Source organism: Acomys minous, assembly GCF_964271855.1.
Source record: "Acomys minous genome assembly, chromosome: 7".
Classification (NCBI taxonomy): Eukaryota; Metazoa; Chordata; class Mammalia; order Rodentia; family Muridae; genus Acomys; species Acomys minous.
Genome location: NC_140488.1, coordinates 30,244,782 through 30,270,935, shown reverse-complemented (window position 1 = coordinate 30,270,935; position 26,154 = coordinate 30,244,782). Strand labels below are relative to the sequence as shown.

The window sequence follows — 26,154 nt, the reverse complement described above, 5'->3', positions numbered from 1 at the left end:
CAGATGCTTATGGCCTTGAAAAAGGAATTTCTCTACTTCTATTTTTATGAGTACTCAATGGAGAAAAAAAATCAAGGTGATTTAGAACATAAAAAACACTACACATGGGACAGAAAATTCTTGTTGTCTCTGTCAGAGGCAAATCCCTGGAGAGATAGAGGATAAAGTACTTAGAAAGACAAAAATTTATATACGGACAGAGAAATATATTCTTTTGATGAATACTTCACCTGTCTACCTCAACCTAGTTTACTTAATAATTGTCTGTAGACATGTGTTTATGTGCAAGCCTCCCCCACAATGTTTTACAAAAGAACAAAGAAAGAGTCCCTATAGTTGCCAGTACATTCTATACTGTAGCAACTGTGACTTGGATGTTAGAAAAACAAGTTATCTTCTAGTCTCATTAGTATAAACATAACAGTATTACATTGAAATAAAATTGCCCAAAGTAAAACCCAGAGAGAAACTAACCAAGCAACCAACTAAAACTAAAATACTACCTTTATTCTCCCACATGCACATTTCTTTGACAAGCACATTTCTGCTCTTAAGAAAAAAGTCTTACCTCGAACGGCATCTAAGTAGTGAGCTAAAAGGGGGAGGGGGAAGAACGATAGAATAAATTTCTGAGAGATCAGAACTATACAACAGATACTAATGGCTTACCGTCTTTTAGCCTGGAAGGAGAAAAGCAAACTATGAATTGTTGAAATGTATGCAGTTCAGAACTCAGTACACTGGCCTGTGTATTTTGTGAATAATATTTTATGTGGGGAAGTTATTAATGCCTTTTCTGCAAGAAACTCTATTAGGCTTCCTTAAAAGTGTCATATTTCACTAAAAGTATAAGAACTGCATTTTTACATTTTAGTAATGACATATGAAAGAGCACAAGCTATATCTTCTTATTAGGAATATCTTTTGAAGAGAGTTCTGGAGCAACCACCTTCGGTAATCATCATAATATTTAAATCATCTGATGTGAAGGCAATAAACTTACTCTCGTGCACAATATAATTATTTAAGCTGCATCTGAATCACCCCACACCATCTTTTTAATGAATCTTAACTACTTCCACAGTCATAGAACAAGACTTACTGTATCTGTAGTTTAATAGTATTTACTGTGCATTGCTTTGACAGATTCCAACCAGTATAACAAAATAATATCACCTAAAAATGAAATTCATAGCACAGTCTACTAGGAGAAAAAAAATCTGACAATGAATTGTATATCAAAAAGCTTACTCAAGTCAGGCTCATGTTTAGGTGTCGTTGGCCAACATAAGTCATATTTTTGTGTGTACTTTTACTTATATATATATTTTTGTTTTGTTTTGTTTTTCTATTAAGAGAGAAATATCATGAAACTGGGTGAGTAGAGAGGTGAGAGGATTTTCAGGGAGTTAGGAGATGAGAAAGAATATGCTAAAATTACTGAAACAAAAGATCACTCTTGCTTTGGTTGGTGCATAATTTCTATCTAGTTATGAAAATCTAATGGAACACTGAGAGCCATTTCCCTAGTAGAATAAGGGGAACTGTACAATTATATTTATTCCATTGTGCATATACAATGGGTAGTTTTGAATATGGCTTGACACAGTATAGAATTAACTAGGAAGAGGGTCTTGATAAAGAATTGTTTCGATCAGGTTGGCCTGGGGCATGTCTGTAGGAGATTATTGTGATTGCATTATTAAAGATAGGAAGGCTGGCATACTGTGGGTGGTACCACTTCCTATGCAGGGGACCTTGAACTATATAAAAAAGGAGAGAGTGAGCTGAGCTCAAGTATGCATGCATTTACTGTGCTTTGTTCCTGATTATGAATGTGATATGCATAACTTCCTTCAGATCCTGCCACCATGACTTCTTTACTATGGTGGACTGCAACCTAGAATTGTGATCTAAAATAAACTCTTTCTAACAAGAGTTGATTTTGTCAAAGTATTTTATCACATAAACCATAATAAATAAAACTACAAGGAACCTTTGTGGTAGATATGTACACAAATAGAAGGCTTTGGATTTTTTAAAAAGAAGCTATTTTATAGTAGAAATCTTAATTATTAGTAATCTTTTTCATATTGTGAATCCCACATGATATGTTAATTATTGCATAAGTACTCCCTTCCTACAAAGTATTCTGTCTGGCTATGATTTGAAAATGTGTGAAATTGATGACAAGGTTATGAGAAAACGGGACATGGTTCAGTATAAACTCTGTACTACTGAATAAAGATAGACAATTCCATGCAGATGTTCTATTGATAATAGATCAGGAATGCCTTTTTCACATACATTAAAGACAGCCTCTGAAGATGGTAAATTGGGTCTGTTAAAAATAGCCCCATTTAATGAAATTGCCTGTAGGTGCTTTCAACCAAAATAACCTATACTTTTCTAAAGGAAAAATGGACAATGAATATTACTGTCAACTAAAGCACTTGTCTTATTTACAAATAACAATTTATTCCAATGTATCATCTTTCATATGGGTAACTCAAGATGCTTGAATGCAATATATATATATATAACACTGAAGTAATGAGAAACAAAGGATGGAAGAAAATTTTACAATGCTAACAAAGAAGAAATTTCTCAGTTCACAAAAATTTGTAGCCAAAATTTCTCCTCCTCCTCTTCTCCACATTCAAATTCTATGAATATCTTAGCAACTGATTCACTAGAAGGCTCTTACTTCTTCAATTAGCCAAACTTTAATCAAAGTATGCTGATACTTACCAATTGTGCAGTGGTCGCCCTCCCATCCGGGACTACACTCACATTTTCCATCTTTGCATTGGCCATGCTCAGCACAGTGAGAGTGACAGGAACGTTCTTCACATGTTGGTCCTACCCAGCCTTCTTCACATTGACATATTCCCCTTGAGCAGACCCCATGGCTACCACACTCCATGGTACAGAGCTCTGTAGAAATTCAAAGGTGTAATGTGGACATGTTTAGTTAAAGTCAACAACTATTCCTTTCTAAAATCATCAGAATGCACAAACATTGTAGGCTACCCTGATACTTTAAATGAAATGTTTATGAACATTCAAACATATATAAACAAAATATTACATACATTTTTTGCCCTAGTAAACATATGTGGGACTTTGCAAAGAAGGTAGTTAAGATTCTATGTATAACAAAACAAAACAAACAAACAAAAAAGATTGTGTGTATAAATTAAATTTCAGGGCAAATTGATTTTAAGAAGTCCATAGAATGATAATGTCATCAAGACTTAGAAAGGAATTGTGTGTCCAACAAATGTCTGAGAGGATTCCTTAAAATTCATTAGGATCATAGATATTATGAATTCACCATGGATTGTGACACAGTAAAAGTGTTCTAAGCATACTCAGGAAGACAACATTAGAGAGAAACTAACATAATCAAATTCATAACACACAAAAGGCAAAGCTTTCAATGACAGCAATCAACTGGCTTCTCTGATCACACAATCAATATTTGCATTTATTTTAAGCATATGAAATGACTCCTTGTTGATTAAAGTACACAACCTTCTTATCCTGAAATGCTATTCAGTGTTTAGCCAATATACTGATGGTGTGTACTGTCTTTGCCAAAGTTGTCTGCTTTGTCTCCTTGACTTTTTGATGAGAAATGTTGAATATTAATCAAATTCTGACATTAGGTAAACTAATATTAAAGCCTGTCAGGCTTCGTATCTAATTCTCTTGCTAGAAGAGATGGGGTAAAAGCTTATTGAAGAAATCCAATATTTTTGGTGTTTAATGGTCATATATCCTTGAAAGGGACAAAAGGGTATTCTGGAACTTGAGTTGCCATTTTAATAGTCTAAAATTTGAAATGAATTTTTATTTTAAGAGTCATTCAGTCACAATAATGTGAATGAACTTTATAGGTATCAAGATAAATTTTCAGGATGTGGCAATACCTTTACGATAAAGCAATACCTGTAGATCTGTAGATTTGTAAATTTATGGATTGATTTGTTCACTAATTTACTATGGTGTTTGTATGTATGTGTAGCATGAGTGTTTACATATGTGTAGCTGCAAGTGTGTAGGTATACATGTGTATGTGTGTGTCTATGTGTGGAGGTCAAAGTTTGATGTTAAGTGTCTTTCTGATGGCTGTCTATTTTACTTACCAAGGAAGAGTCTCTTGCTGAACCTGCAGCTCACGAATTGGGCTACTGTAGCTATCTACCTGGCTCCAGATACCCTCTGTTTCTTCCTCCAGAGTTCTGTATTTACAAGTAGACCTGCATACCTATTCTGCTTTAGTAAGTGGTATTAAAGATAGAAATTCTAGTCTGCATTCTTGCAGAGCAAGCCCTTTATCCACTGAGCCATCTTCCAAGACTCTGATTATTATTTTTTTTGCAGGCTTGGGGTTGATGGAAAGTAGGGGATTTGAAATATGAAGAAAAATGACTGATACCTCCACTTAATATCTTTGAACAACTTATCAACATGCTCTATCTGTCTTATGTTAAATATATACCAGAAGGAATACTATATAAATTTCAAATGGATAGTGGACTGATTTGAGATATATTTTAGAGGTATAAGTAATGGGAATTTCTCGTTTGGATTTAATAAATAAAGGAAAGGATAAATTAATACCATAGCAATATATGAATGGATAATGCTGCTATTTATGAAATGGAAAAAGCTTAGGGAATCACAAGTAGAACACCAAAATATCATTATTATATGTATACTGAGTCATATGAAAATCAGTTAATTACTAGAATATATGTATAGGTCAGGCTAGGTCTGGAGATATAAATATGATGGTCTTTATTATGTAGGTAATGTAAATAGTTGAAACCACAAAACAGATAGATATATAATAGCAGAACTGTAGTGGAATTTTAACCCAGAAACATGGTTGCTGCAGCAAGGGATTATATCCAAAGACCTAGGTCTATGTGATCTGGCTGGAATGCAGATATGCCACACAACTTTAATCCCTCTGACTGTAATATAGACATGGCCTTAGTATACACTTTTAATCCCAAACAACTGAAGGTAAAGTTAGTGTGTAGAAAGAAGCACCAATGTTTGAAAGTGATGTGTAATTGAGAGGTAGACAAAGTGACAAATCAGATAAAGATCTGACAGAATGAGCCAGAGATAGGAGACACTCAACGATTACCAGAAGAGACAGGAAACAGAGGGCTTAGGAGAGTAGCAGAGAGGGAGAAGAGGAGGAGGCAGTTTTACTGGGACAATTGTACAGAGACAAGTTGCAGAGAAAGAACAGGCTAGACACAGGTGAAGACAGAATGAGACAGAAAATAAGGAACCAGAAGAACAGAACATATTGCCAAAGTTAGTATGAGGCCAAGCAGAGCAATTCAGTCAGAAGCCAAGTAAAGGCAGTTTGAATAAGGCAGCTTAGAGAGGAGTTTTGAGCCAGTTTTGATTTGAACAAGCGAGCGGAAATTCAGAAAGAGCTATAAAGGGTCAGCTTATTCAGCAGTAAGTCTCAGAGGTTAAAAATATTCTAGACTTAGATTACATTGTATTGAGGCTAGAGTTTTCTAGGACTAGGCCTACATTAACAGACAGAAAGAAGAAGTAAGCCTCTGAAGCTACAATTACTTCTGGAGAATAAAAGATACTCTTACACAGAACCTCTGAAAAGTTGACTGATTTAAAAACAAAGTAGGGTGTTATGAAACAGACATAATTTATTATTTGATTTTTTATTTATTTAATTTATTATTTTCTAATAAAAATAACACACTAAAATATCATGAAGAAAAGGAGGTACTATCTAAGGATACAGAGAAGAAGGTAATGTGATTTAGGAAGAAATTCAATGAGACTATGGTGTGATTAAAGCCTAAAGTGAAGTGTTTTAAAGAAACGAATGGTTTATTATAGTTATTATTGTAATACACCTCTCAGACATAGTATGAGAGGTAACCACTGACTTTATCAACAAGTAACACTCAGTGACTCTAAAAGCTGTATTGGTAAAGTAGCGGATGTAAGGTCAGATTAGACTAAATACAAGAATGAATAGGAAGCCATTTGTAGGATCATCATGTCATAAAAAAGTCTAGAAAACTGAAAAATTTGATTTTTAAAAGGTGAGAATTTTTAAAATAAGTGGTAGCTACATCTTGATCCTACATTTCTGATTGACGATTTGGTCTTGCCACAGCAGTTCTTGTGGTGAATCTGAAATCATGATCTGCTTTCTTTAATGGTTCCTTCATGACACTAAAAACTGAAAAGGATAGACGTGCTTAAACAAACCTCATCAAGTTAAGACTGATCAAAACAACAAGAAGGAAATGTTTCTTATATATTGTTTTGTGTAAGCATACAAAGAGAGAAGCATTGATTAAATGACAGGAAATGATAACTAATAACCTGGGAGTTAGGGCACAGTGTAGAAAGGAAATATTATCATATAATAATATATGATATGGAGTGCCCTAAGTGAAATGCTTGTAAAGTTCTGTACTATTCATGAGACAGGCAAGAAATACATTATCAAGGTTGTATATAAAAATTTAAATGTAAGATCCGGTTTCTAATAATAGGATCCATTTTTAGCTATTACTTTCTAATAAAAACTAGGACATATAGATAAAATATATTTAAATATTTTTAAGATAGCAGCTTTCACAAGATAATAAAGAATTACTATCAGTTTTCAGACAAAGGGAAAACTCAGTGAGATGATTCTGACATTTATGGCTGCTTTTTCCTGGAGCAGTGTCTGGCAGTTATAAGAGAGGAAGATAGAAAGGCATAGAAGCTGGTGTAAGCTTTGTCAGTCCTGTGAGGGCCAAAAAACAATTAGAAAAATAGGTAGATATTGGGTGCTCTCTACAGTTTAATGATAAGGAAAGAAAGAAGAGATGGAGAGATTGTAAGAACCAGAAGTAAAGGTGGAAAAGTAATAAGACACAGAGGTGAAACTCCAAGGAAACTGTCTTCCAGATACAACAGGATTGATGCACATATGAACTCACTGAGATTGTTACAGCACACACTAGTTCTGCACATGTTCAGTCCAGACATGGTTCCAGCACTGAGACGGGGAAGCGGACATGGCAGGTCCCACCCTTAAGCAAGAAACTAGCTGCAATTGATACATACTGGAAATAGAAAACCACTTTTCTTCAATGGAGTCTCACTAGATATATAAACTACACTTAAGGGTAGGCCATATGCCCAGACCAACACAATACAAATGCAATGGTATTTTTGTGGACGTCTGGTTTCATTTTGCTTGTTTTGCCATTTTTTAGTCTTACTAGTTTTTATGGGGGCCAAGAGGGGGAGTTAGAGACAGAGAGACAGAGACAGGGAGAGAGAAAGCACAACATTGGGGGGGGGGTAGGGAGGTACGGAAAATCTAGGAGAAACTGGAGTAGGGGAAAACATAATTGGAATATATTGTATGATTTTTTTCAATAAAAAAGACCACCAAAATTCTACCAAAATAAAAACTGGCCAGGAAAATTCCATCATTTTATCTAAGTAAATTAAAAAATAGAAGAAAGAAAGTGAAAATAACAAGAATTGAGAGGAATAAAAACAGTGGCAAATGACTTTACAAAGTTAAAAGGAAAACAATACTTTATTTGCATAGATCAATAAAGTTTGATAATTCCTTTGTGGTAAGTGATCAAGCAAGACAAAAATACAGATGACACTATTAACTAATATCAGAAATGTAAAGTAGAGCATTAGTGTAGATAGTACAAGTGATTTTTTTGGCTCTGCATTTGAACATGCTAAGAACTAGGCAATTACCATAAAAGCACAAGATGGATTTATAACAGAACAAGTCAAAAGAAAGTAGATATTGTATGAAGAACTTTAATCCCACAGTGAAGAATATTCTTATAAAGAAAACTCCAGTCTCAGATGACTATACTTGTAAATATATCAAACTTTTAAGGATGAAAAGATTAATAATACTGAATCAAATTTCCCAAAGAGAAAAAGTGGAAATTCTTTAAAATGTGCCTGATGAAGTCAATACAAATTACATATAAAATTCTAGCAATGATATTATGAGTAAAAATGTGGGATAACATGACATACATCTGAAAACAGTAAGGAAAAAAGAAAAATTAAAATAAAATAAAATGAATAAAATGCAGGGCAATGACAGTAGCTTTTATCAAAATGTATGTAATCTAATTAAATCTAATACATCAAACAAAATATGTTCAAGTACTCCATTTAAATCTATAAAATATTTTAAGTAAAATTAGAAATGACATGAATAAATGGAAAGCTATATGGTGTTCATGACTGGAAAACCCAATTTTGGTATATTATTTCCAAAATAGTTCTTTCATTTCACAATGAAATTAATGTAAATCCCAGCATCGTTGTGTCTCTGTGAATGTGTGTAAATGTTTGTATGTTTGTTAAGACACTGAAGAATTAAAGAAAGAGGTTCACCAAGGTAAAAAGAAGCTGTGCAGTTCACAGCAAGACCAGTTAGCAAAGTACAAAGTTATATTAACTTACAGAATATTTAGTATAGAAACACACACACCAAAATCAACACATATAAGAACACTTGATTTATGGTGAAGGTAACACTACAACATGCAGAGGGAGTGCTGTATTAAATTAAATGTTATGGGAAACTGAATATCTGTTAGGAAAAAACCTACAATATCTTGTACATTACATTAATTTTAAGTCATATGTGGCCAACACTCTCTACCAATGATGCTAAAACAGAACAGTAAAAAAAATCATTTTGGGACCTCATGATAGAAAATATTTTTATAGGAATCATCCAAAGACAATGAGAAAAGTAAAATCCAATAATTTTGTGCCCATTAAAATTAATAGCTATTTACCAAAATACAGAGAAAAGATATTCTACTAGGTGGTATATATGACTGAAAGAGATCTTCTATTTAGAATACTGCCAAGAACTTCAAATTATTGGTAAAAAGACATCAGAAGAATGAGTATTATATAAAAAGATATCTAAATGGTCAATGAATGACATGGATAGTAATGTGTTACAGATAATTACAGGAAAAAGAAAGTATCATGCGTCATAGGAGGCTGTGTAGTTTGAGAAACTGAAATTACCTGCCATAGTTCTCCCACTTAGGATTTTATATTATCCTATTTATTTGTTTGTTTATTTAATCTCTTTACAGCCTGATCCCAGCCTCCTCCACCTTCCAGTCCCACTATCATGCTCCTCTCTCTTCATTTCCCCCTCTCCTTTTTTCTCAGAGAAGAAGAGGCCCCCATGGGTACCAACCCACCCTGGCACCTCAAGTCACATCCAGACTAAGTGTGTCTTCTCCCACTGAGGCCAGACAAGGCAGCTCAGCAAAGGGAAAGGGGTTCAGTGGCAGGCAACACAGTCAGAGACAGCCCCTACTCCCACTGTTAGGGGACTCACATATTGATCAGGCTGCACATGTACTACATAGGTGTAGGGAGTCTAGGTCCAGCTCATGCAAGCTCTTTGGTTGGCGGTTCAGTCTCTGAGCCCCATGGGTCCTGGTTAATTTACTCTGCAAGTCTCATGGTGTCCTTGACACCTCTAGCTCCCTCAATCCTTCCTCCAACTCTTTCACAGAACTCTCTGCACTCCACCTGTTGTTTGGCTGTGTGTCTCTGATTCTGTTTCCATCAGCTGCCTCTGAGAAGACAGTTATGCTGGTTTCTGTCTGCATGCACAGCAGAATATCATTAATAGTGACAGGGGTTAGCTTTCTCCCATAGGATGGATCTCAAGTTGGGCCAGTAGTTTGTTTTGTGATTCTCTCAATCTCTGCTCCATCTTTACCCCTACACTTCTTGTAGGCAAGACAAATTTGGTGTGGAAGGTTTTATGGGTGGCTTGGTGTCCCCCTCCTTCTACTGGAAGTCCCACTTGGCTGCAAGAAGTGGCCACTTCAGTTCCCTAACCTTTGCTGCTTAGAAATCTCAGTTAGGGTCACCTCAAGAGACTCCCAGGAGCCTCCCTTGTCTCAGAAATGTTCTCCCTGATTTCCATTCTCTTTCCAGGACCTCCCCACACCTAATCTTCTCACACCTGATCCTCACCACTATTTCTCTCCCCATCCTTTCTCTCACCCAGTGTCATCTCTCCATTTACTTCCTGCTCCGAGTGATATTCAACATCTTCTCTTGGGCCCTTCTTGAGTTCTTTGGGTCTGTGCATTGTAGTATGTTTATCCTGTACTTTATGGCTAATCTCCACTCATAAGTGAGTACATACCATGTTTATTTTTCTGGGTCTGAGCTATCTCACTTGGGATGATCTATTTTACTTCCAAATTTTAGTTTCAAATCTCATGATGTCTTTGTTTTTAATAGATGAGTAGTATTCCATTGTGGAAATGTACCACATTTTCTCTATCCATTCTTCAGTTGAGGGATATCTAGATAGTTTCCAGACTCTGGCTATTATGAATAAAGCTGCTATGAACATAGCTGAGCAAGTGTCCTTGTTGTATGGTGGAACATCTTGTGGGTATATGCCCAGGAGTGGTATAGCTGGGTCTTGAGATACATCTATTTCCAATTTTCTGAGAAACATCAAGATTGTTTTCCAAAGTAGTTGTACAAATTTGCACTCCCACCATCAATGAAGGACTGTCTCCTTAATCCACATTCTCACAAGCATGTACTGTCACTTGACTTTTTGGTCTCAGCCATTCTGATCAGTGTAAGGTGGATTCTCAGAGTTATTTTGATTTACATTTCCATGATGACTAATGATGTTGAACATTTCCTTTTTCTGAAAATCAAAAACCAGTCACAGAGCAAAGTACAAAATCTAATCCACTACTCTACTACTAGTTTACCTTCCACCTATCCCGAGTCCCAAAGTCTTGCAGTTATCTTCCCTGGAGTCTGTTCTCCTTCCTCCTGCATCACTCTCCTTATGATCTGTCTTGGGTCCCCCCAATCCCACCCCACTATATACCTTCACTCTGCCTCCCTTGCTCTGACCAGCCCAGTGCCAGCAATTTATCAAATAGGGATAATTTGAGAGGCAAGAGTTACAAACATTATTTTAGGTAAGTGTCTTCTTGTAAAAGGCAGCAAGCAGACCTCAGAGACCAAAATAATTAACATTTGAATATACAGCACTAGATAAACCCCCAACAGTTCCCTGTTTCTGTCTAATTTAAAAAGGCCATTTTAAATAATAAATCATATAAAGTAAGAAAAATTATGAAACGATCATAAAATCTTTTAGGTAAGGTGTATGTGTATATATATATATATATATATATATATATATATATATATAACATTCAATCTATATGTATTTGGCAACCTTGAGGAAAATGTCACCAGTCTTACCTAGGTAAGTCTAAAGTTTTTTACCTAAACCATTTTCAATTATACCTTATATCTATCTACATAAAATATCTTTATAGACCTTAAAACATCTTAACTCCTAAGCAATTTAAGCTTAATTGCAAAATTTTAACTATTTGGCCTTCAACCTCATCAGAGACTTGAGAAGAAACAAAATTATACCTGAGTAAGCAGCAAGTGCACATTGTCATTTAGGGGAATTGGTTATAGTTATTAATGGACTTATTGAGAGAGAAAACAAGGTATAAAAAGTTAGTCTGAGGGATTTCACCCTTTCCTTTTTCCTCCCTCCCTTTCTTTCTTTCTTTCTTTCTTTCTTTCTTTCTTTTTTAGGTAAGGAGAAGGGGTCTGAAAAGGAAATAGAAAATATAGAAATATAGGAATAATGAAATAAAAGCTAGATTATTGAACCTACATTTTAACTTAGAGCTTTAATTGTTATTCTCCAATAAGGTTATTTTTGATTAGATTGCTATGGACTATTGTATTTGATACATATTTAAGGTTTTCATTGGTATAAATCTTGGTATATTGATATAAATTTAAGGTTACTATTTTTTGTACTTAATTCATTTTTATTTTTATTTTTTGAGTTTAAATTGTTTGATCCCATTCATTAAAACAGTATTTAGAGTTTAGCTGATTTTAAAAACACTGTACTATGATGTTAATTAAATTATTTATTTGTACATATGTCCTAATTTATACAAAATTGAACATACTCAATATGCTCATTATAGCATAAAAACACAACATGAACATTTTCCTACACAGAAAATACTCCAGAAAAAAATAAAACGAATTGCTGATGTTTATATTCTTTGATTTCCAAATGTCCTCTAGAAACACATTAAGTATGTGGAGAAGGTAAACAGACATTAAAAAATATGAATCTATTATAATTGGTAAAATGTGGTTTTGTCATAACAATTCAAATTTTAAGATCTTTATGTAATGTTTAATTTTTAATTAAACATTTTTTATTTTTACACATACATTTATATTATTATACTTATATACAATATACTACCTATAGCAAGAAGAACCATGACACAATCAGGAATTATATAAATGTTACATTCTTAGTATTTTGGCTATTTGTACTTGGCAGCCTTGAAGAAAACATCTTCCCTATCTTGGTGTGTCTAAAATTCTGAATGTAAATCCATCTCCATCACATCTTGTCATTATCAACTTAAAACATCTATCCAGACCTAAAAACATCTTAACCCCTAAACAACTAAGCTTCATTGTAAAACTAAGCTACCTGGTCTTCAGTTCCATCAGAGACTTGAGAAGGAGTAAGCTTGACTACCTGAGTATACTGGGAGTACAGGTTAGTAGCTTTCCAAATGAGAAGATGGTAGAGAGAATTTTCTACCTGAACGGCCACCCAAAACTGCCTGTAATGTTGGAGCATCTTATTCAGCCTTCTGGCCAAGTATATCTGATAAACATGTTTGTGAGGCAGGAACTATTGAGGACTTGCATACCCTGTCTTGGCAGAGTTTGGCAGTGGACTCTGCCTGCATCCAAGCTTGCCCTTTTTTAGGCTGAATTCTGTCTGTGGTAGAAATGAGGACATTTTGTCCAGTGGCTTGTTTGCCACATTTGAAGCCATGTCCGTAAGGAGGTTCTTTGATTTGTAAGGTGGAGTTGCTTCTAATATAACAAGCTAGCCACTGGGGAAAAGGTGATGCCCCTATGCTCTCTACTGACAGCATGCTGTCCAAAAATGGACAAGACTTTAACACAGGCTGAGCTGACTGCCTAGCTCTACCAATACAGGGTAATCAAGTCTTTCAGAGTTTCCTGTCTCACAATATGCCTATCAGATATGTTGGGCCAGATGGTTGAATATGATGTGCCAATGTTACAGAGAAGTATTTGGCTGACTGTCCAGTAGCAAACTGTCCCTGACATGCTTTTTAACATTTCTTTAAGTGCTTCTCGGCCATTCAATAGTCCTCTGTTGAGAATTCTGTGTTTAGCTCTGCCTCTCATTTAAAAATATTTAAAAAATGTGTTCACTTTACATGCTGATTGTAGGTCCCTCCCCATCACCTCCATGTTCCACCCTCCTTCCCTTATCCCCCTCTCTTCCCCTAGTCCTAAGAATTCCCCTAACTTCTAACCGCAGCCTATCAAGTCTCATCTGTACTACTTGTATCCTCTTCCTCTGTGGCCTGGCAAGGCTGCCATTCCAGCAGAAATTGATCAACAAGTGAGCACCAAAATTCATATCAGAAGTACTCCCTACTTCCCATATTATGGGACCTACAAGGAGACTGTGCTGCTTATTTACTCCATCTGAGCAGGAGTCTGTACACTTACAAAATGGAATATTATTCAGCTATTAAAAACAATGGAACCTTGAAATTTGCAGGCAAAAGGATGGAACTAGAAACGATCATCCTGAATGAGGTAACCCAGACCAGAAAGACACATATGGTATGTACTCACTGATCAGCTGGTATTAGCCACATAATACAGGATAACCACCCTATGATACACAGATCTAAAGAAGCTAAATAACAAGAAGGATCCTAGGGAGAATGCTTAATTGTCATTCAGAAGGACAAAGAGAATAGCGACTAGAAGCAGTTGAAGAGAAGGAACAGGAAGGGAGCCTACCTTAGAGGTCCTCTGAAAGATTCCACCCAGCAGATCTAAGCAGATGCTGAGACTCAGAGCCAAACTTTGGGGTGGAGTGCAGGGAGTCTTATGGAAGAATTGAGGGACAGATACGTCTTGTTTTTAATTGGGTTATTTGGTTTGTTGGTGTTTAATTTCTTGAGTTCTTTATATACTTTGGATATCAGACCTCTGTTGGATGTAGGGTTGGTAAAAATCTTTTCCCATTCAGTATGCTGGCATTTTGTCCTATTGAAAGTGTCCTCTGGTTTATATAAGATTTTCAGTTTCATGAGGTCCCATTTATTAATTGTTGATCTTAGTCCCTGAACTGTTGGTGTTGATCTTACTTGATGAGCTGTTCAGGAAGTTGTCTCCTGTATCAATGAGTTCAAAGTTATTCCCTACTTTCTCCTTTATTAGATTTAATATATCTGGTTTTATATTGAAGTCTTTGATCCACTTGGACTTGAGTTTTATGCAGAATAATAAATATGAATTTATTTACTTAGAATTTTCTTGGCAAAATTAAATCAAGCAAATGTTTATCAAAAGGTATATATAAAAGTGCTCACAGAAGAGCTACTGGTGCTAGACAAAATGGACACATTTCAAACACCTGTCAGCAATAGAATGTAGCAATTGTGTGAAAAATGATAAGATGTAAGAAAATGATTGATAACAAAATGCCACAATATGGATAAATATGCAAAAAGCAATTTTGAATTAAAAATTAAAAATAAAAAGTAAGCAAGTGAAGAAATCATGATTTTTGAATTTTGTGGCACATTTGTGCCTGTAATTTTAGGTTTAGTGATGCTGTGGCAAAAGGAATGCTGCAAGTTTGAGGCCAGCTAGCTTGGGCTATGGTGTGAAACTGGAGAAAGTGAGAGAGAGAGAGAGAGAGAGAGAGAGAGAGAGAGAGAGAGAGAGAGAGAGAGAGACAGAGAGAGAGAGACAGAGAGAGAGAGAGAGAGAGAGAGAGAGAGAGAGAGAGAGAGACAGAGAGAGAGAGACAGAGAGAGAGAGACAGAGAGAGAGAGACACAGAGAGAGAGAGAGACAGAGAGAGAGAGAGAGAGAGAGAGAGAGAGAGAGAGAGACAGACAGACAGACAGACAGACAGACAGACAGACAGACAGACAGACGATAAAGAGACCAATGCCCTTACCTAGGAAAATAGAAAAAGATGGTGGAAATTGGTAATGGGTCATTACAGAGGGTAATCTAGGTTCTATTCTATATTTCTTACTTGGATGGTAGTTTCAAAGCATTCCATATATGATAAACCATTGAACACTATACAATGAGTTTTGTATACATCTGTCTGAGTGGCACATTTTAATAATATGTTTAAAATTAAAAGTAGCAACTAAAACAGAGAAAATGTATCTTCTTAACTGGTATAGTGATAAAAATAAGAAGAACTCATTCAAATAAAAGGCAGAAAGGAGAAAAAGTCAAAGAGAAAATTGTAATAGGAGACACAAAAGAAGATTATAGGCTATAAATCCAAACACATCAGTAATCCTACTAAATGAAAAACAAATTGAACTTGCAATTTGAATGAGTTTCTGTTACTGAATGAAAAGGAAAAAGTAGTATTTTCTTTCACCTAAGAATAGATTTATAAAAAATATGAATACAGAGAAGTTACAAATAAAAGGAAGAAGTATAATAGATACACAGCAACCAAGAAAAACTTAAAATAACTATAATATTATCAGGTGATGTAGACTTCAAAGCATAAAGCATTATCACAGATAAAGCCCGTTATTATTTAATGACAAAAGGATTCACATCAAGAATACTTGGCAATCCAGACTCTGCATGAAAATATAGCTTTCAAATTCATAAGTTATAAAATGTAAAAGTTTATAGATTTGATGTGAGGCTAATGGATAATTTTGAGACCAATCATGAGAAAATAAAAATTGGTGATTATCAACAAATATATCTTTAATGTAACAGACATATGGAACCCTAAGTCTATGACTATACAAAATATAGTCTTTTAAAGCACATGAAGAAGAATGCTCATAAAATGCTGCAAAAGCATTTGTTCATAAAGCTGTCTCATCTGCTGTTTCAGCAGAACATAAGAAAATTAGAAATATATAACAAGAGATGTGACAAAAGTAACATCTCAGAAACATTATCTAAAACACACTTTAAAATAATTAACAAAGAAGGAAAACACTGAAACATTAAATGCTAGAGTGGGGGCAGTAGAAAAGACATTGAAAAGTCCCGTGGTTCAGAATAAAGGATCTTCAGAGGAATCCGATCTGGAACCTACAGCAACAGCATAAATGATAGTTCCAGATGAGAAAAATCCACAAAGGACTAAGGAGATTACAGAAAGGCAGCCTATAGACATGCTAAAAAAAAAAAAAAGCTTCAGCTATACAGCTATACACCAATACGGTCAGACATTGTCAAGGATCAATTACAAGATGAAAGTCTATATGCTGAGTTAAAAGTACAGATTGTGTTCAATAATGTTACCTTAGAGCAATGTGATACAATAGCTTATGTGTTTATTTTGTAGAGTTTGGAAATTTAAAACATGCACACCATACCATAGATTCATATTCTGAATTCCAATGGGCTTTTGACTTGAATCCTAAAAGAGTGATTCTGAGATTGCACATTTATTAAAAATGGTGGCTATCTTAGAAATGCCCTAATACATTAAAGTTAATGATATTCCAAAATATGTATCCAGTAAAGTACAACAATGTTTTAGACATTGTGGCATAAAAATGTTACATATATATCTTACAATCCTACAGGACAATCAGTTATGGAGCAATATAACAAGACGTTAAAGAAAATACTCATAGACCAGAAGGGGGATATAGGATCTCCCAGCAGGTTAAATAATGCTGTATTGCATTTCAAAATTTTAAATGTCTAATGAGACAGATATCACAGCTGCTGAAAAATTGGATTTTGGAAAGGACTTCTGAATTAGATCTCCTATAGATGTGCTAATTTCATAATGTTAGTCAACAAATCAGTTAAGTTGGTGAAGAGGTTTTGTCTTTGTTTCAACAAGAGAAGAAAAGGTATGGATTCCTTCAAAATTGATAAAGATTAGATTTGAACAAAAATGATTATCGAGTTACATCCAGAATTTATATTGGAAATTAGAAATAAAAACAATGAAAATAACATTTTTAAAAACTTGTGAAGACAGAAATCAAACTGGAACTGAGCTAGAAACTTCCTCTCACCCAGCTAGTTTTCCTTTTCCTTAAGAACCAGACCAGGTAATATGTGCCCACTGGTGATATAGTGGCACAGCTCTTATGGTGGTAATAAACCGCTTTCTGATTCAGATTTTAGGCTTGCTCTACAAGAAGGAATTCCTTTTGTATGTTATAAATTCAGTCAAAAAAACAAACAAACAAACAAAAAATAAAAAAACCCAACAAACGCATGGCTAAGGAAGCTTCAGACATCTGGAATGTACTATAGTTATTTAGCTAGATATATGGTGCTATACCACCATTTCAGTATTTATAATTATACCCATAAACAAATGCTACACTAAGCCTTAACCAGACAACTTTGGAATAAAATGTAACACATGCAACGAATTATGGCTATTCAAGCTGTTGTGAATAAATGACATTGGAATGCTCAGTCCATGACCAGGTACTTATATCACCTGTCTACACTCAGGGAACATTTTAAAAGATGGGGAAGAAAGAGTGTAAGAGCTGGGACATAGAGTGTAGGTATGCAAAATGCTATCTTCTGGGTATAACCTAACCATTGCAATCATGATCTCACAGTAGCTGCAGTTGTCTGGAGTAGGCCTGCACAAGATTTGGTATATCATTAGTCAATCATTGGATGGAGAGTGACTCATGAGACCCATTTCATTTTACTGAATTATTGAATACTGGTGGGTTCTGAGGGAGATGCAGTCAATGTATCTGTTGGGTGAGCCCTAACTCCAATATGTAGTTTGATACCCCTGGTCACACAGACAGTCCTGTTTAAAATCAGTGAGTCACAAAACAAGATAAAAATAATATATGTTGGAAAGGGATTTCTAAGGACTGGAGTTGTCAGGCATGGGAAGGAAATAGGAAAAGGTAGGAAATGAGATTAAGCATGATACATTATGTACCTATATGAAATTATCAATGAAGAATATAAAGTTATAGTGAAAACAACACAATATACTGAAATCTAGACTAGGAACTTAGAGGAAATTTATAGACTTAAATAAATTTAGTAGAGAAGAAGGGAAATAAAAATAGTGTATAAAATGTCTGCATTAGGAAAAGATAGCAGATACCTTTGTGTGCTTATCTCTCTCCCCCTACCTCTTTCCACTATCATTCCATATCGTCACCATGGTATACATGAATGTCCTGGAAGATGTGATGAAGAGCATCAACAATGCCGAGAAGACAGGCAAACACCAGATCCTCATTACTGGCTTTCTAACTATGATGGAAAATGTGAAATCATTTATGAACACAGAATTGAGAAAATTGGTGTGAACATTACAGGCAGGCCAATCAAATGTGGAATGATTAGTTTTGGATTTGATATGCAGCTCAAAGACCTAAAAATATGTCAGAATAATTTGCTTCCATCCTGTCAGTTTGACAACTTCTGTTGGTATCATGGACCACAAACAAACAAACAAACAAACAAACAAAAACAATATGAAAACACAGAAGGTGAAAACTCCTTGTACTCCTTTTTTCTAGAGATGTAAAACACCTAAATAAAAAGCCTTGGTGGGGATCAGGAAGGAATTTCTGAATAAGATCCTGATAGTGTAATCATAAAGACCAGATCACTTTTGATCACTTCCCCTGCTGGGGTGGCCTTGCCAGGCCACAGAGGAAGAGGAGAGAGGCAGTCCAGATGAGACTTGATAGGCTGGGGTCAGATGTTAGGGGAGGAGGGCTTCTCTTTCTGAGACCTAGGGGAGGGGGAGGGAAGTGAGAGAGGGAAGGTTGCACTAGTGGGAGATGAGGGAAAGTGAATAAATTAAAAATAAAATTGTTTTAAAAAGACCACCAAGGGAGACAATGCATAAAATAGAAAAAAATCTTTACATATGACAAAAGGTTAGAATATAGAATATACAAAAAAAACCCCTAAAAATTAAGAAAACAAATAACCAACCTATAACTGGGCTATGGAATTAAACAGTTTTCACAAAAAGAAATGCAAATGGCTGAGAAACATTTTTTTTTAATTCAACAACATCCTTAGCAATCAGGAAAACACAAATTATAACTGCTTTGAGATTTCATCTTACTCCACTTAGAATTGCCAAGGTTTTTGGTTTGTTTGTTTTCACTTTGTTTGTTTTTTTGGTTTTTCGAGACAGGGTTTCTCTGTGTAGCCCTGGACGTCCTGGACTCATTTTGTAGACTATGCTGGCCTCGAACTCAAGGAGATTTGCCTGCCTCTGCTTCCTTGAGTGCTGGGATTACAGGAGTGTGCCACCATGCCACTTAGAATTGACTTGATTAATACAACAAATCATCATACATGCTAGCAAGCAAACAAGAAAAGGTGAGCATTTATTCCTCGCTGCTGGGAGTACAGCCAGTATGGAAAAATCAATGTAGAGGCCTGAATTTGAAGGAATATGGGAGGACTTGGAGGGAGGAAAGAGAAGAGGGAGTGTTGTAATTATATATCAAAAATAAAAATTGAAACAGCTGAAAGTAGATATTGTACATGACTCAGCTATACCATTCTTGGGTATATACTCAAAGAATTTTACGTCTTACTGCAGAGATCCTTGATCATCTATATTTACTGCTGTTCTATTTACAATAGTCAGAAATTGAAAACAGCCTAGATTTATATCAACTGATGAATGGATCCTGAATGTGTCATACATTTACAGAATGGATCATTAGTCAGATGTTAAGAAAAATGATCATTTGAAGTTTACAGGTAGATGGGTAGATCTAGAAACAATCCTCATTGAGGTAACCCAGACCCAGAAAGATAAACATCACATGTTTCCTCTTGGTTATAGATTTTAGCTTTTAATCTTCAGATGTTTAATTTGGAATATCCATAGAGGTCATGGAATTACTAAGGGACCATGGGGAGTGGCTTCCAAGAGAAGGAAGACAGATTTTACCAGTATAAAGGGACAGAAGTGAATAATGGGTAAAGTACAGGTAAACTGGGATTGGAGAAGGAAGAGAAGGGTAGAGAAGGGAATACAGGGAGGGATAAACAACACTAGTGAACTTTTGAAAAAGTCACATGGAAATCTACTACTATAGAAGCTTATACACACACACACACACACACACACACACACACACACACACATGCACGCAACACATTAAAATGGAGTTACTCTATATAATAGGTCAATGGTATCCTTACTATAACACCAAAGACTAAACTAAAATTCCCTATTGCCAGCAATGGGATACTTTTTCTAGATTTGTTGGCCAATGAGGTCCCATAGATCCTCAAACAGTACAGGCGATTGTCAACTCTTGGTTACTCTCTAGAACTTGATGGTGTTGAAATGATATATTTGAGTCATAGAAAATAGAAAACTCAAGCTGCTACTGATGTGGAAGCTTTATCTCTACTAGCTAACTTTCATAGTGGAAGACACTATGTACCCTACTGGAGTTGAAACGTTGTTAACTTTTCCCACCTGTGAACTTCGTGAGGCACAGTAATGACTACCCTTGTAAGATATGCCACTGGTGCAATAGTGTTGTGATGAACATCTTGGGAATAAACCAAACACCTCTAATTAGACTTAAGTCCTGCTCTGTAAGATGGAACATATGACTAAAATGCTCTAAGCATGGAGGCAAATGCCTGCAATCTTAACACTAAGGCACAGAGGTGAGTGTAGTAAATCCAAAGTTTTAGAGCCACTCTGGGCTATGTAGAATGTGATACAAGAAATCCTGTCTCAAAACACCAACTCCCTTCAAAAACAAAACCCCTGGAATCCTGATGGAACAGGAATAACCAGGAATATCCAAAATCATTTTACAGTAGGTTAATAGGTGAGTTTAGGCCTGAACTTAAATTCAATAGGAAAATGGATAATGCATTTTAGTTCAAAACTACACAAGTTAACTTGAACAACATATAGATACATGACAATATGAGGAAGTCTTTGAATTGTAAAGGAAGAAAGCAGACCTCAAACATAGGATAATGCAAAAATAATTTATCCATATTTGGAAAGGCCAGAACTGTATGTAAAAAATGACCAAATTTGGGATAGTGGTTCCACGAAAATGACTAAATTTAACATAGTGGTATCTGATATGTGGAAAGTTAGTAGAGTGGGTCACAGCTAACGACTCTGAAAATTTTACACTATATACATATACCAAATTAATTCAAAGAGCTCCCTAATATGCCAGTAAAAATAATGATTAAACATTTTATTGAAAAACATTATACATAGAAGCATTTATATTATTAGTAATATAGCATTTTCATGTTATTTCACATACCTCAAATATTTAATAATAATTTTCAAATGAAAATGGAAGAAAGCCTTCAGGAACTGTTCTCTTGACATGCCTTAGTCTCTTGTGCAGTCCTTAACACACAGCACTTGCCAGACAGAAGCCACTACTACCCATCTGATTTACAGTTTCAGTACTGCAAGTATCCAAGTGGGAAGCAATGTCCCCACGAGTAAGGGAATCATCTAAGAAATAAATTACTACAAATGGAGCAGCAGATCTTACACAATAAACATTCCTCATTTTGAATTACATCAACATTTCTACAGTTGTATACAGTTTAAAATGGGGTTTCTGGATGGATTCTGAGATGTTCTTCAATCCTCATCTGCTTATAATAAGTGTCGGGGGTGGAAGGAGGGAGAAGATGAACACAAAATAGATTTTGGAAATTGTGTAACTTATAAACATGATAGAAATGATAGCTGATCTAATATATTTGTCTCACAAAGATTTCAATTTCGTGAGCAATATTTTCAGCTGGTTGAAAATATATTAACATTATAGGCTGCAAAAGATGACAAAGAATGCTAAAATACAAACACGCTTCTGTGCAAATGTATTGCAAAACAACATGAAAAATATAGGAAGACACTTTAAAATTCTATTGAGACATTTCATTTTTAATAAGTTTCTTTATTCATGTCAACAATGAACACCATTTGGATAAATTGTACTGGGATGTAACCAGAACATTTCTTTGTTACACGCTGACAAAGGACAACTTGATTAAATAGTAAATCCTGCAGAGGAGACCTCCAAACTATTTCTCGGAGATTTACTTTTTAGAGACAAGTTCCCAGTAAACTAAACTCTGCTAATCCTGTCACCTCAACTGTTCCCAAAATTCTGCAATGATACCATGAGACACCTCAAAATATTAAATATTGTTACTCTGTTGTATAACTTATTTATGTAAAAAATTTAATGCTGCATCAAGCTGTCCGAAATAGAAGAGACCATTTTGTAAAAAATTAATAAATTGCCCAGTATCTGTTAAAGATCTAAGGACATGAAGTTGGAAAAAAAAAGGAAAGAAAGAAAGACAGAAAGAAAGAGAAGAAAAGAATGGGAATGAACAAACCTGAATAGGCAGTTACTCTTTGTTCAACTTTACAATTTTGATACCAAAGTATCTTTCTTTGTGTGTGTGTGTGTATGTGTGTGTGTGTGTGTGTGTGTGTGTGTGTGTGTGTGTGTGTGTGTGTGAATGATACAAGAAACTGTAAGTGAAGACATGTGGCAAGTCAGGATGGGCTATGCATATTTTTTCTTAATAATATGTATTGTTTTTGATTGAATGTTTGATTCTAATGAGAAGCTTGGCATATTAGGACCCTGAAATGTCAGGAGCTCCACAAAGAGACCATCACACTGGCAGATCTGGACCCAGGCGGCCTGCACAAACTGTTAAACCAACTAAGGACAATGCACGCAGAGAACCAAGACTCTCTGTTCAGATATAGCCTATGGACAGCTCACTCTCCACGTTGGGCATGGAGGTAGGGACTGCCTCTGACATGAACTCTAGAGCCTGCCATTTGATCACTTCCCCTTGGTGGGGATGCCCTGTGGGAACACAGAGGAAAGGGATGCAAGCTGTCAGGATGAGACCTGATAGGTTGTGGTCAGATGGTGGGGGAGGAGGGACCCCTGTCAGAGGTCTAGGGGAGGGAAATAGGAAAGAAGAGGGAGGGAGGAAGAGGGAAGTGAGTGAGGGGGTAACAATCGAGATATAATATGAATAAATTATAAAAAAAACCCACTTTACTGGTTCTTTTTTATTTTACATTTTTTTCTCCTTTATTAATTTATTCTTGTTACATCTCAATGGTTATCCCATCCCTTGTATCCTCCCATTCTTCCCTCCCTCCCATTTCCCCCTTATTCTCCTCCCCTATGACTGTTCCTGAGGGGGATTACCTCCCCCTGTATATGCTCATAGGGTATCAAGTCTCTTCTTGGTAACCTGCTGTCCTTCCTCTGAGTGCCAGCAGGTCTCCCCCTCCAGGGGACATGGTCAAAGGTGAGGCACCAGAGTATGTGAGAAAGTCATACCCCACTCTCCACTCTACTGTGGAGAGTGTTCTGTCCATTGGCTAGATCTGGGTAGGGGTTTAAGGTTTACCGCCTGTATTGTCCTTGGCTGGTGCCTTAGTTTGAGCGGGACCCCTGGGCCCAAATCTGCCTATCATAATGTTCTACTTGTAGGCTTCTAGGAGGTACTTGGTTTGACACTGGCAATATTAGAAATGAATCAAGCCCAAAGCAGTAAGGACAATCAATCAGAGATGGAACCTTCCAAAACTGAGCCAAAATAAGCCTCTTCATTTTACAAAATGATTATTTCTGATATTTTTTCAGTCATGGAAAGTTGACTATCACACTGGTTTGAGAGATAAAACAAAATCTTAATTTAACACAGAAAATCTATGACACATGTACAATACTTCTTCATCCACATTACAGTTGTTAGTCCTAATGTTCAGTACAATCTGACTGAATAGGCTGTAAAATATGAACTAGCTCTCTCTGTACGTGTAACAACATGACAATTCTAGTCTGTACACAGTCTTTAATCTTAAATTCTGTTTTAATTTTTAAATATTTTAACATTCTCCACAGTAGAGTGGAGAGTGGGATATTACTTTCTCACATACTCTGGTGCCTCATATTTGACCATGTCCCCTGGAGGGGGAGACCTGGTGGCACTCAGAGGAAGGACAGCAGGTTACCAAGAAGAGACTTGATACCCTATGAGCATATACAGGGGGAGGAGGTCCCCCTTAGTCACAGTCATAGGGGAGGGGAGTAAGGGGAAAATGGGAGGGAGGGAAGAATGGGAGGATACAAGGGATGGGATAACCATTGAGATGTAACAAGAATAAATTAATAAAAAAAGAAAAAAAAGGGAAAAAAAGAGTTATAATGACAGGTTTGGCATTTAATCCCAGCACTTGGCAGGCAGAGGCAGGGGGATCATTGTGAGTTGAGGTCAACATTGCCTACACAGTGAGTTCCATGTCAACCAGAGCTACATAGACAGACTCTGCCTCAAACAACAACAGCCACTACAAAAGAACAACAAAGACAAAGACAACAACAGAAGAAGTCTTTAATAATGTTCCTCTTAAAGTTTCATGGATCCTGGTTATCACAAATAGCCTTGGATTCCTCTCATAAGGTGGTTAACTGCTCTTTTGTAGAAAATTTGATGACAGAAAAATGCAAGCCTGATTTGAAACATTGAAGTCAATAATAACGTGCTCCATTGGAATTGTCACTGTTTGCAAATTTCTTTTGGGGTGAATCTTGATCTTGTAATTTTTAAGTAAAATTTTCTCTAGCTCTAGAAGTTTCATTTAATTTAAGCTCAATAAGCAGCAATGTGAAGTTATGAGGATTAGATCCTCCTCTCCTCATTCATGGCTACAGACTGTAAGAGTGCCTTAATGCTTTGATTATAAGCACAGCAGTTTTGCCTAGCCAAGAGCATTTTCTTTTTTTTCCCAATATTTTTAAATTTTTATTTATTAATTTATTCATATTACATCTCAATGGTTATCCCACCCCTTGTATCCTCCCATTCCTCCCTCCCTCCCATTTTTCCCTTACTCCCTGCCCCTATGACTGTGACTGAGGGGGATTACCTCCCCCTGTATATGCTCATAGGGTATCAGGTCTCTTCTTGGTAACCTGCTGTCCTTCCTCTGAGTGCCACCAGGCCTCCCCATCCAGGGGATGTGGTCAAATATGAGGCACCAGAGTTCGTGTGAAAGTCAGTCCCCACTTTCCACTCAACTGTGAAGAATGTCCTGTCCATTGGCTAGAGCCAAGAGCATTTTCAATTCCAAAAAAATATTGAAGTAGAGATACTTTATTTGAATGCTTCTTATTAAACCCAACTATTTTTTTTCGATTGTTAGGGTAAAAAGTTTAAGGAGCAAGTGTTATTTTTAAGTCCTTATTCTATCACAAGTCACATGCTCTGAATCATTTGCAAACCATGAGGAAGCTTATTTTGGAGTATGCATAGCTTTTCTCTTAGATTTTCTTATCATCATTGCTACGTTTTTGTTGTTGTTGTTTGTTTTTGTTTTTTACATTCTGCAACCAGCTAAAGGTAAATGCCATGACTGCTGCATAGCCATATCAGGTTGATATTGTAGTCTTTAGTACAACAGTAGTCTCATTTATGAAATTATGTACATCATCTACCTCTTATTTCTAGATATTTGCTTGGAATGGTTACTAATACATACATACATATATATATATATATATATATATATATGTTGATATGTACTCAAAATTACATGAACTAGAACACAAATATATACATAGAATTTTATTGTTAATTATTAAAGATATTCTTAATATATAAGATCTATCACTCATATTTTCTGTGATTTGATGTGACAATGAAATTTCAACGAAAGAAAAACTTCTGATGGATATTTGATTTGTTTTTTCCTTCTTGATACTTGTTTTATGATTGCCTTTATCTCTGCAAAAGGAATTTTTGTTAATTGTATTAATGTATGTCTAAATTTTCTGTATGATATTTGAAAGGTAATAGTCCTTCCCATTTAGCAGAAAAGTATCTACATTCCATGAATCACTACAAACAATACATTTAGATATCTTTA

General features: G+C 35.7%; 1 protein-coding gene across 4 annotated transcripts in view; it reads right to left on the bottom strand.

Annotated features, from left to right (window-relative positions):
• Positions 1 to 26,154, bottom strand: part of TENM1 (teneurin transmembrane protein 1) — an 839,058-nt gene that overhangs the window by 180,621 nt on the left and 632,283 nt on the right. For all 4 annotated transcript variants that reach the window (XM_084789577.1, XM_084789578.1, XM_084789576.1 and 1 more), the window contains 2 exons: positions 2,752 to 2,937; positions 569 to 592 (listed from right to left, as the gene is read on the bottom strand). In XM_084789577.1, the coding sequence (XP_084645703.1) occupies positions 569 to 592; positions 2,752 to 2,937 (210 nt within the window). The remainder of the gene's footprint in view (positions 1 to 568; positions 593 to 2,751; positions 2,938 to 26,154) is intronic.